At 41.0% G+C, this 12386-nt stretch overlaps 1 protein-coding gene across 2 annotated transcripts in view; it reads left to right on the forward strand.

Annotated features, from left to right (window-relative positions):
• The first annotated feature begins 10060 nt into the window (after positions 1–10060).
• The window catches only part of Vamp1 (vesicle associated membrane protein 1), an 80649-nt gene continuing 78323 nt past the window's right edge, over positions 10061–12386 (forward strand). The window contains exon 1 of one of the 2 annotated variants that reach the window (XM_078015363.1): positions 10061–10460. In XM_078015363.1, the coding sequence (XP_077871489.1) occupies positions 10459–10460 (2 nt within the window). In that variant the 5' untranslated portion in view covers positions 10061–10458. The remainder of the gene's footprint in view (positions 10461–12386) is intronic. The other variant, XM_021735283.3, reaches the window with a different exon arrangement.

Raw genomic sequence — 12386 nt, forward strand, 5'->3', positions numbered from 1 at the left:
GCATTTCCACCAGCACTGTATGAGGATTCCAGTTTCTCCATGTCCTTGGCAACACTAGTTATTATCTTAAAAATTTTTCTTTTATGTCCTAAGTGTAAATTGATATTTCATTGTGATTTCTATATGCTTTTCCCAGGTGGTTGGTGATATGGAGTATCTTTTCTTGTGCTTTTTTGCCATTTGTATATCTTCTTTGGAAATATGTCTAGGTAGATTCTTTTTCTATTTTCTAATTGGTTATTGTTGTTGATGATGATGTTGCAAAAGTTATTTATGTATTCCAGATACAAGTTCCTTGTCAGATACATGATTTGCAAATATTTTGTCCCATTCAGGTTTTTTTGACTTTCTGGATTCATGTTCTTTGAAACACCAACATTTAAAATTTTAATGCCTTATTTATTTTTCCTTTTGTTGTCATATCTAAGAAACCATTATCTAACTCATAAAGACATACACCTGTTTTTTTTAAAAAAGTTTTATAAGGGGCTGGGGCTGTAGCTCAGTGGTAAAGCACCTGTCTTGCACATGTGAGGCACTGAGTTCGATCCTCAGCAACACATAAAAATAAAGATATTAAAAAAAAAAGAATTAAGGAAACTAAAAATAGTTTTAGTGTTAGTTAAACACATTTAGTTGTTTGTTTGATGATGGATCAAACTCAGGGCAAGTACTCTAAGACTGAGCTACATTCCCAGCCTGACATTTAGGTCTTTGATACATTTTGTATTAATGTTTGCATATGGAAAGATCCAACTTCATTCTTTTCCAGGTGGATATGTCTCATTGTCCTAGCATCATCTGTTTTAATGGTCTTGGCACCCTTGTCAAAAATCAATTGACATGGGCTAGGGTTGTAGTTTACAGAGCGCTTGCCTTGCATGTGTGAGGCACCAGTTCAATCCTTAGCACAACATAACCACATAAAAATAAATAAATAAAAGGTATTGTGTTCAACTACAACTAAAAAATAAATATTAAAATAAATAAAATGAATGTATCCTGTCCATGTATGACTAAAAAACTTAAATGTTTCAAAAAAAAAATCAATTGACATGTGAAGTAACTCCTATTTCCTACCCAACTTTTTGTTTTTCCTTAAGTTAAGTTACCTCCTTTTCTTTTTTATGTATCTAGTTCTGGCTTGAATCTATTTATTTGTTTTAAATTTTTTGTAGTTGTAGATGGACAGCATGTCTTTATTTTATCTATTTATCTATCTATCTATCTATCTATCTGTTTTTGGTACCAAGGATTGAACTCAGGGGCACTTAACCACTGAGCCATATCCCCAGCCCATTATTTGTTGATCTTTATGTGGTGCTAAGGATCACACCCTGTGCCTCACACATGCTAGGCAAGCACTCCACCACTGTGCTACAGCTCCAGCACTTTAATTTATTTTATAATTAATCTCACATACATTCTTTTCCTTTCTTTCACATTTCCTGTTTTCTACTTTGAGATTCTTTACTATTCACACATTAATTATTTAACTTGACTTTCTAATTTTTAAAAAATTTCCTGTCTCTATCACTACTGGTTCTTACTTTGGTATCTTGTTCCTTGTTTGCAATTTTTTATTGCAATTTATTTCTCTTGGAACTGTATCTGTGGAAATTCCCAAGACCTAAATTGAAGATTGCCGCAGTCCGGCTGCAGCAAAATAACCGGGGGTGGGGGGGTGGGGGGGTGGGGGGGTGGGGGGGGTGACGAACAACTTGTACGTTGATACAGCAGGAGTGGGAGCCATTTATTGTAGGACAACAGAGATATTTATACATTCAACACAGCTTATCTTAATTAACATAAACTAGATACAGCAGTCAACCAATAAGGAATCTCCACACTTAATGGCTCGCTGGCGTTACTTCACAAACCACTCCCTCTGGCATTTTGCCAGGCGCCATCCAGACTTGTTTACAGACTAACAATTCCCCCTTTTATTTAATTTAAATAACGACCATAGTGGTTTTTACACAAACACCATAAATAACCTGCTACAAACAGAAAGGGAGGATACAAAATGCCATAATACCAAGCCACTTGATGGCTCCATGCAAGAAGCCCTTGGAAAAATTATACCAGCAATGACACCGTTAGCAAAGATACCGAGTTACAATTTGTTGTAGATTACAGTTTGTCTCAGTCCAGGTAAAGCAGTGACTCACTAGATTAACTCACAGTCCAGATAAATCACAGTCCAGGTAAGTTCTGCAGGCAGCTAGCTTAAATCACATTCCAGGTAAGTTCTGCAGGCAGCTAGCTTGATCCGAAGTCTCGTCTGGTTTTCAGCAACACTGGAAATTCTTTCATCTTCGTCTTTATTGGCACTGGGACGAAGGCAGGAACTCCGGATGGCTAAAGAAAATCCTGTAGTATTCCAGCAGGCACTAAGAAAACAACCTTCTGAACAATTTAGTACATTATCTCAAGGCTTTTTACATTTGAAATAGGCCTTAATGGCTCTCATTACTTAGTAGCTTCCAGGTGTGGGAGAACTATTGTAGTTACTGGCCTTGGAAATGATCAAACTTTAGGGACGCCATGTGCATCGTCCTCTGCCCAGCTGCAGCGTCCTCGGGCAGCCCCAGACTCGGAGCGTCCTGGACTCAAACTGCTTCCGGGCACAGGGAGCAAGAGCCTGCAAGACTGTGCCTCTGGATCAGGTTTAGATTTGGGCTGGCGGCAGTGGAAGAGCCAGCTGCCACAGCTTGGAAAGTTTTTGCTGCGCCGTGACCTGCTCTCGCACTTGGCAGCCGCTGCACCGGTTCCGATTCATGCACCCTCCCATAACGAAAAGTATTTAGTAATAGCCTTTTGCTGCAACTTTTTTCCTGATAATCCTTCCTCCTCTGAACTTTCTTCTTTCTGACTAGAGTTCCTGGGCTTCCATCAACACATGCCCTAACTGCTCTTGGTTCCACTGGGGTGCCTCCTTCCCTTAGTAATTTACTTAACACCCCTTCCATATTTTCTTTTTCTTTTTTTTTTTTTTTAAAGAGAAAGTGAGAGAGGGGGACAGAGAGAGAGAGAGAGAGAGAGAGAGAGAGAGAGAGAGAGAGAGAGAGAGAATTTTAACATTTATTTATTTTTTTCTTAGTTCTCGGCGGACACAACATCTTTGTTGGTATGTGGTGCTGCTGAGGATAGAACCCGGGCCGCACGCATGCTAGGCGAGCGCGCTACCGCTTGAGCCACATCCCAGCCCCCCCTTCCATATTTTCATCACAAAGACAATACAATACACTTAGACAAAACAAGACACAAACATATTGTATCAATTTTCTCCATTTTCTCAAAATGGCCATTTTTCCTCTCGACCTATCTAGGGATGAGCAGATTTGCTCCCGTCCTATCTATGGATGGGCAGCTTTTTTCCTCATCACTTACCCCCGAGTGTCTGGGGGGGGGGCTCCCCGTACGGGCCACCATCTGCTGCAGTCCGGCTGCAGCAAAATGGTGGGGGTGGGGGGGTGACGAACAACTTGTACGTTGATACAGCAGGAGTGGGAGCCATTTATTGTAGGACAACAGAGGTATTTATACATTCCACACAGCTTATCTTAATTAACATAAACTAGATACAGCAGTCAACCAATAAGGAATCTCCACACTTAATGGCTTGCTGGCATTACTTCACAAACCACTCCCTCTGGCATTTTGCCAGGCGCCATCCAGACTTGTTTACAGACTCTAACAGAAGATGAGTTCATCTGGGGAGGACTGGCATTTCTTCTGTCAGGTGCTTGGTAGTACTGTCAACCTGAAACCACTTTCAATCCTCTAGGATATCTTTTTGGTACTAGGGATTGAACCCAGGGGTGCTTAACCACTGGGGGCACATCCCCAGCCCTTTTTTTTTTTTTTTTTGTATTTTATTTAGAGACAGGGTCTCACGGTGTTGCTTAGAGCCTTTTTAAGTTGCTGAGGCTGGCTTTCAACTCGAGATCCTCCTGCCTCAGTCTCCTAAGCCACTGGGATTACAGGTGGACCCACCAAGCCCAGCTCCTTTACAATATATTTTTTTAAAGTTTTTTTTTTTTTTTGTAGTTGTAGATGGACAGCATATCTTTATTTTATGTGCTTATTTTTGTATGTGGTGCTAAGGATGGCCTCACCCATGCTAGGCAAGCACTTGATCACTGAGCCATAGCCCAAGCCCCTAGAATATGTTTAATACACTTTTACACGAGGCTATAGTCCTTCGGGGTTCCAGATTTATGGGAAATGCCGTAAGCTTTGTCTTTTATGCCACACTGGCACCCTGTAAAGCCACCATACTTATGTTCAATTTATTTTAATCTTTTTTTTTTTTTAAGTTGTAGCTGGACACAATACCTTTATTTCACTTATTTATTTGTATGTGGTGCTGAGGATCAAACCCAGGGTCTCGCACATGCAAAGTGAGTGCTCTATCGCTGAGCCACAACCTCAGCCCCATGTTCAAATTTTTTAATCTACCTCTTTGGGTACCAGCTTCCACTTGGTTTTTAGACAGTTTTTGTTTTCTTTCAGCTCATAAGTATATTTTTAAATGCTTTTTAGGCAAAGGACCTAGAATAGCTAAAACAATTTTGAAAAAGGAGAATAAAATGGGAGAAATAATTCTACTTAATGTTAAATTACAGTAATCAAGCTACAGTAATCAAGATTGTGATATTGGCATAAGGATAAACACAGAGGTCATTGCAACTGATATCAGACAGGAACATTTGATTTGGTGATGGTATAAACAAAATTGAGTTGATCACGAATATATGGGCAAGGCTTTAATTGGTGCTGTAGCAAAAGGGGCTTACTGGGATTTCAGCTAAAGGGAGATAGCACTGATTGAGGTATCAGGATTCTCCCTGGGGTGGGAAAGTCTGGTAATTCTCCATTGACCAGGGGCATAGTTAAGAAAAAAAAAATGTTTCTTATTGCACAAGACTTAGACAATGAGCAGTAGTGGTTGATTTGTTCCGGGACTCTTGTAGCTGGTGCCATTATCCTATTCAAACATCCTGGCTTTGTGGCTCCATCTGGGCCTTACAACAGGGCTGATAGGCTTTGTGTGCTTGGACTTTTATAGCGATGAAAAAGCACAAGGGTAGGTTGGAAGAAAACACACAGCACCTCCAATGGGTAGTCAATAGTTTAGGTGTAGAACTGAGAAGAATTTGACCCAAAAGTTAAGGCAGTAAAGAGAACAAACATAATTGAAGACAGATCCCATTCCAGTCATCCATTAGACATACGCAGGCCCAAGTGAATATTTAGTGTTTCTCAGCAAAAGTGGCCTTCAAGTTCCTGAAAAGTAATCTAGGCAACTGTTGTCATCATAATACATACATCAGAGGTGTTCTTTTTTTTCTGATTTTTAGAAATATATATTTTTATTTTTAGTCAACACATACACATATTTATGGGGTAAGGTGTGACATTTCAATACTTGTATACAATGTGTAATGGTCAGATCTGGGTAACTGGGTATCTATCACTTCACACACTTTATCATTTCTTTGTGTTCAAAAGAACTAAAAAATGTGTTCTTCAAAAGAACCCAAAGGATTAAAAATCCTACTAGTTTATTTGAAACATCCAATTATTGCAAACTCTAGTTATGTTACTGTATTATAAAATATTAGAAGTGATTCCTCCTATCCACTGTACCAGTTCTTGCTTCATGTCCTCCTCCCTCACACTCTTCACAGGCATCAGAAGTGTTATATACAGCAAAGCTAATGAGAGACTAATAACATAATAACATAATGCCCCAAATTAGTGATTTTTAAGTTGACTAAAAATAAGTGAAGCTAGGGGGTTTATTTAGGTTTGTCCCTGGGAACAATTTTATCTTATGCAGATGTTCCGCTTCTGTGATTTTAGTAGTTCTCATGATTTTTTTTTTTTTTTTTAAAGAGCACAAGGGTAGGGCTGGGGATGTGGCTCAAGCGGTAGCGCGCTCGCCTGGCATGCGTGAGGCCCGGGTTCGATCCTCAGCACCACATACCAACAAAGATGTTGTGTCCGCTGAGAACTAAAAAATAAATATTAAAAATTCTCTCTCTCTCTCTCTCTCTCCTCTCTCACTCTCTCTTAAAAAAAAAAAAAAAAAAAAGAGCACAAGGGTAGAGAAGCAATGTACCATGCTACAAAGGGTACATTTACTCTGCCTAGGGGTTTATTTTATTGTCCCAGTCTTTGCCCCACCATCATAGTCTCTGTCTCAGAACTGAATAAAGAACCCCCCCCCCAAAATAGACATGTACAAATGTACCTGATTTTTGACAAGGGTACAAAAGCAATCTGTCAGCAGATAAATAGTTAAACAAAGTGGAATAATATTCAGCAGTGAAAATTACTGATCAACTAAATTCGGTGGATCTCAAGGGCATTATATTGAGTGGGGAAAGAAAAGCCAATCTCACAGGTTACATACATACAGCCACAAAAATGAAAAGTTATACTCCATGTAAGTATCAAAATACATTCTACAGGGCTGAGGTTAAGATTCAGTGGTAGCACGTGTGAGGCATTGGGTTTGATCCTCAGCACCACATAAAAATAAATAAATAAAATAAAGGTATTGTTTCCATCTACAACTAAAAAAAATTTAAAAAAATACATTCTATTGTCATGTATAACTACAAAGAGCCAGTAAAATTTTTATTTTATTGGTTACATACTATATGATTACATTTACATATGTTCTTGAAATAAAGTTATAGAAATGGAAAAGAAATTAGTGTTGCTAAGGGTTAGGAATAGGCATGGGTGGCTATAAACAGGTAGCACAAGGGAGGCTTATGGTAATGTAATAGTTTTGTATCCTGATTGTGGTAGTGGCTATAAGAATCTATATATGATAAAATTGCATGCACACACACACACACACCAAAGTGGGGGGGACCCTCCACAATTGAGTATATACAAAACTGGTGAATTTTGAATGTACTGTGTGGATTGCAGCAATGTCAATTTCCTGGTTTTAATAATAAAAAGTATTTATACAAGGTGTTACCATTGGGGGAACTGAGTTAGAGGCAGAGAGGAAATTCCTTGATTTCTTTTTTTTTTTCTGGATATCTCATGTTAATTATTTGAAAATAATAAAATAAATAAAATAAAATAATAAAAATAAGTGAAGCTAGAGGGTTTATTTATTTTAAAATAATAAAAAGTGCTTTTATTTTTTTTAATATAGTGTTTTTTTTTTTTTTTCTGGGAGAGTTGGAAAGGATACTTAGAGGTTGTGATGTTTTTTTTTTTTTGGTAACAGGGATTGAATCCAGGGGCCCTTTACCATTGAGCAACATCCCTAGTCCTTTTTATTTTTTATTTTTCTGGGAGTGGGGGCAGTACCGGGGATTGAACTCTGGGGCACTCAACCACTGAGCCATATCCCCAGCCCTATTTTGTATTTGATTTTAGAATAGGGGTGTCACAGAATTGCTTAGCACCTTGCTTTTGCTGGGGCTGGCTTTGAACCCGACATCCTCTTATCTCAGTGTCCCACTGGGATTACAGGCATTTGTCACTGCCACCGGCCAAGTTTTTATTTTGAGTCTAGGGCTCACTAAGTTGCTTAGGGTCTCGCTAAATTGCTGAGGCTGGCCTTGAATTTGTGATCCTCCTGGTTCAGCCTCCCCAGTTGCAGGAATTTTTTGAGGTTGTTGTTTTGATGTGGTTTCACAAAGAGGATGGGATAAACACCTATGATTGATACACTGTGTTTTTTTTTAATTTATTTTTTTTATTGTTGGTAGTTCAAAACATTACACAGTTCTTAATATATCATATTTCACAGTTTGATTCAAGTGGGTTATGAACTCCCATTTTTACCCTGTATACAGATTGCTGTATCACATCAGTTACACTTCCATTGATTTACATATTGCCATTCTGATGTATTCTGCTGCCTTTCCTATCCTCTACTATCCCCCCTCCCCTCCCCTCCCCTCCCCTCCCTCTACTGTAAATCATTTCTTCCACTTGTATTATTCTTCTCTTACCCCTCCTTTCCTCTTATATGTAATTTTGTATAACCCTGAGGATCAACTTCCCTTTTCATGCAATTTCCCTTCTCTCTCCCTTTCCCTCCCACCTCTCATAGCTCTTCGTCCCTACCCTGTCCTTAGTTACTCCCCTTATATCAATGAAGTCATTTGGCATTTGTTTTTTAAGGATTGGCTAGCTTCACTTAGCATAATCTGCTCTAATGCCATCCATTTCCCTCCAAATTCTATGATTTTGTCGTTTCTTAATGCAGAGTAATACTCCATTGTGTATAAATGCCACATTTTTGTTATCCATTCATCTATTGAAGGGCATCTAGGTTGGTTCCACAATCTTGCTATTGTGGATTGTGCTGCTATGAACATCGATGTAGCAGTGTCCCTGTAACATGCTCTTATTAGGTCTTTAGGGAATAGACCGAGAAGGGGAATAGCTGGGTCAAATGGATACACTGTGTTTTAAAAATTTTTTAGTTGTAGATGAACACAATAACTTTATTTATTTTTATGTGGTGCTGAGGATTGAACCCGATGCCTCCCATGTGCTAGGCAAATACTCTACTTTGTGTGTGCGGTTTTTTTTTTTTTTTTTGTGGTGGGGCCTGGGATTGAACCCAGGGCAAGCACTCTACCAACTGAGCTATATCCCCAGCCCGGATATGTTGTGTTTTTAAGAGTAATTGTTTCAGGGTTTTAAGCAGGATGGTGATATTTGGTTAGATCATAGCCATTCTATAAGGCAGAGCAAGATTGGAAGCAGAATATTCTATTTCATTAATTCCAGGAGGCACTTTGTTTTTATTTTCTCTTTCTTCTGGCATTTTAACAGGTCTTAAATTGGAACGTTTCACTATAGCTATTTCTCAGACAGCAGTTGTACTGCATTTATCATAGATGCTCATGAGCATCAAAACTTACAAAAAGGGTGTCTGAGGCTTGGAAGACAGAAGAGGAACAGGAAATGTTGTGTTATCTGTCTTTCATGGCATGCACACAGGACTACGTGGTGTAGAAACATCTAAAACTGAGTCAAAAACATGATTTATTAAGAACTTCTGTGGCCTGGCGCAGTGGCACACGCCTGTACTCCCAGCGGCTTAGGAGGCTGAGGCAGGAGGATCGCTAGTTCAAAACCAGCCACCGAAATGGTGAGGCACTAAGCAAATCAGTGAGACCCTGTCTCTAAATAAAATACAAAATAGGGCTGGGGATGTGGCTCGGTGGTCGAGTGACCCTGAGTTCAATTCCCAGTTAAAAAAAAAAAAAAAGAAAAAAAGCAAAAAAAAAAAAAAAAAAAAAAGAAAAGTTTATGTGAAGTAGATAACTTTATCTTATTCGTTTCTATTTTTTTATGTAAGCATTAGTGAAATATGATAAAATCTATATGCATATGAACCCACACTTTCAATAAGTGTAAAAAATTCTAAGTGTAAGAAACACAGTCATAATGGTGAGTTTTATAATTGATGGCCAGGAAAGGGATAATAGAGAATTCTTTAAGCATTAAGGGAAAAAAATGACTGACTTGGTGAATTTCCTTTGGAGGAGGGGTTAATATGAAAAGGGAGGGAATCTAGGATGGCTTCAGGTTTCCGGTCTGCACAATTAAATCGACGTGGTAACCTACCTGGAGGAAGCAGAGAAGCAAAGTTGGGAGGCGAGGGGGGGGGGCGGTTCGATTTGGATAAGCAGAACGAAGCCTTTCGTATTAGATTTGGTCTGACTGAATCTCGGAATTTGGCTCCCGGAGCCGATGGCTCTGTCTGTTGCGTTCTGCGACTTCAGGGCTGTTGGTCAGAAGCCGGCGGCTGGGGTGGAACGCGGAGCAGGTCTGGACTCCAGGATGTGCACACACAGCTGAACCTCCCCCCCCCCTCCCCGTCCCCGCTTTAGGAACTCCAGCTTCTGGGCTCCGAGCTTGGGCGGGCCCGCGACTGTCAGGGCGAGCGGCCTGATTGGCTGGAGCGGCCCAGACCCAGGTCAGCGATTGGTTGGGAGGCACCAAAAAGGCCTATCGCAAACTGTTAAGGCCGCCCTCCAGATGGCTGGACCATATTTCCACCCCGCCCTATTACTGAGCCCGACAGGTAAGCAAACTACTGTTGTATTGGTCAGTGAAAATCCTGACCGCAACCGCTCCTTTTCGAAGTCGGTACCAGGGGAGAGTTTTGATTGGCAAATCTGAAGGGACAGGGCGGATTAGAACGGCTGCACTTGGAGACGACTCTAGGCGTGGATTGGACTGGAGGTTGTTAACGGTATCCGGGAGGCGTGGCCAGCACTAATAAAGCCGGGGTCCGGCGCGGCAGCTGCAGTAAGTTGCACCGCAGCTAGAGCGCCGGGTGGTCAGTGGGAGGCGGAGCTCCACAGTTCCGTCCGATTCAGCCGCAGCGTTTCTCCGCCGGGTGTCTCGCCGCAGCCTCCAGAGAGGAGTTGGACTCTCACTCCTGTCAGAAAAATGTGAGTTAACTCTGTTGTAGGGGGCTCCAGACTTCCTTGCCAACTCTCACCCCCAGCGCCCTACTCTGCGGGACTGAAAATGGCGCATTGCAGCAGCTGCAGCGACGCTGGAACCTCCACCGCGCACCGCCCCCAGACCGCCCCCACCCCCGGAGGGGGACAGCCCCCCATTCCTGCATAAGCCACAGCTAGTCCCCACGGGCGGGGCAGGGGTCCCACATTCATTGCACCCTCTCTTCTCTTTTGAGTGGCACTTTATTCTAGTCTCCGTATAGTGAAATCTCAGAGAGGGCGAAGGCGGGAATGGAGAAAGGTAGGGAATTTGAAAACCCTATCATGTCGTCTGAATCTGTACTTAGAGCGTTTGGAAACACAGTCATGGGTGCACCTGCCGGTGAGTAATTCGGATTGCCTGAGGTCTCTGGATTTGTGTGTGCCCCTCACCCAAAGTGAGATGTACCGCGTCCTCAAGGCCATAATCAAAGCTCCAGAAACTTATCTGCCAGTCCTCTTTCTGAACTGCATGCACACCTGGCCCCAGGTGTGCATGCAGTTCAGAAAGACCCAAGGGGCATGTGATCCCATGCAGCCATTCATCCTAAGGCCACCCTTATAGGAGATGCTTTTCTGTCACCAAGTCCTAGCCAAGTATTTGGAGGAGAAATAGGGAGAACTGAACAATCTTCTCTTTCTCTGACATGCAGAGTTTAGTCTCCAACCATCTTCAACATCATCCCTTCCCAAGATCTTGAAGGAGAGCTATGGCTAGACCAATTAAGTTCTTCCCTCTCAGGACCACAATATGTTTTAATTTAATTTTTTTTTCTGATACTGCCTGGAGTCCTGTCCTAATCCCAGGTGTATTTGTATTCCTTCTCATAGGGACTTAAAAAAGGGAAAGATTTACTTATATTACATAAGAGTTGTAACTCTTTCTGGATGTGGTATTGCTAAGTATTCTACTTAATTCCCAACAAGTAGTAAGTGAAGTCAGTCCCCCAAAGGCTCTATAGCCGTTTCAGTTTTTCCTCTTTGATTTCTACAGTTTTAACTATAGACAATATTCTGTGCATTTTGGACAAGCCCTAAGACATCAATTATTTTCATTTTAGGGAGGGGGGATCCTTCTCAGCTGACTGGTTCTAGATATTATCCATGTGGGATGAAAGGAAGGAATGGAGAAAGCATGGTGGCTACCAGGGAATCACAAGGTCTTTGACCTTAATCTTGTCATTGGTGCCACCATCCTGGACTACTTCCAACACTGGCTGCTACTTACTCATTGAAATTTCTGCCTTCAGTCTAGAATCAGATTGCTTAAATATCTCAGTACCAGCATAGAGTCTTAAGGCTCCCAGGGCTTTGTATCTTTCTTTCCTTTGCCCTCTTTGTGACTTGGAGGGAAATACAAAAATGATTCCTTAAATGAGGAATAATATGCTAGTATAGCCTCTCTAACTGTCTGTCTTTATTTTTAGACTGAAAGAAATTCAGTTAAGAAAGAGGAGCTTCTAGGTATTAGTTCTATTGTGATTAATCAAGGAATTTCCTTTTTGGTGACTTTGTGATGCATTTATTCTTGGACTTCTCTGGTGAGGTATGTTTTTTGAGATTCTCCCTCTCTATGAGCTATGGAAATTTGTATTCTAATTCAAATTTTAGAGATCTTTGCCCACCTGTGGTTTTTTCCTTGGCAGAGAAAATCTCAATCTTTAGGTTAGACTACTTAGAATTCCTTAGCAGGTGAATTTAGTCTCCATGTGTTGGGACTGGGTAAGAAGTTTATCTTGAAGACCTCATTGGATTATTCCCTCCAAAGGCTAAGGTATGTCTTAGCCTCAATTGGTAATGAAAGAGAAACAGTTTCCATGGGTAAGGTAGTATAAACCAAGATTTCTTTTTGGGACACAGGAGACTAGGCCAGTC

Source organism: Ictidomys tridecemlineatus, chromosome 6 (assembly GCF_052094955.1).
Source record: "Ictidomys tridecemlineatus isolate mIctTri1 chromosome 6, mIctTri1.hap1, whole genome shotgun sequence".
In the NCBI taxonomy this organism is placed as follows: Eukaryota; Metazoa; Chordata; class Mammalia; order Rodentia; family Sciuridae; genus Ictidomys; species Ictidomys tridecemlineatus.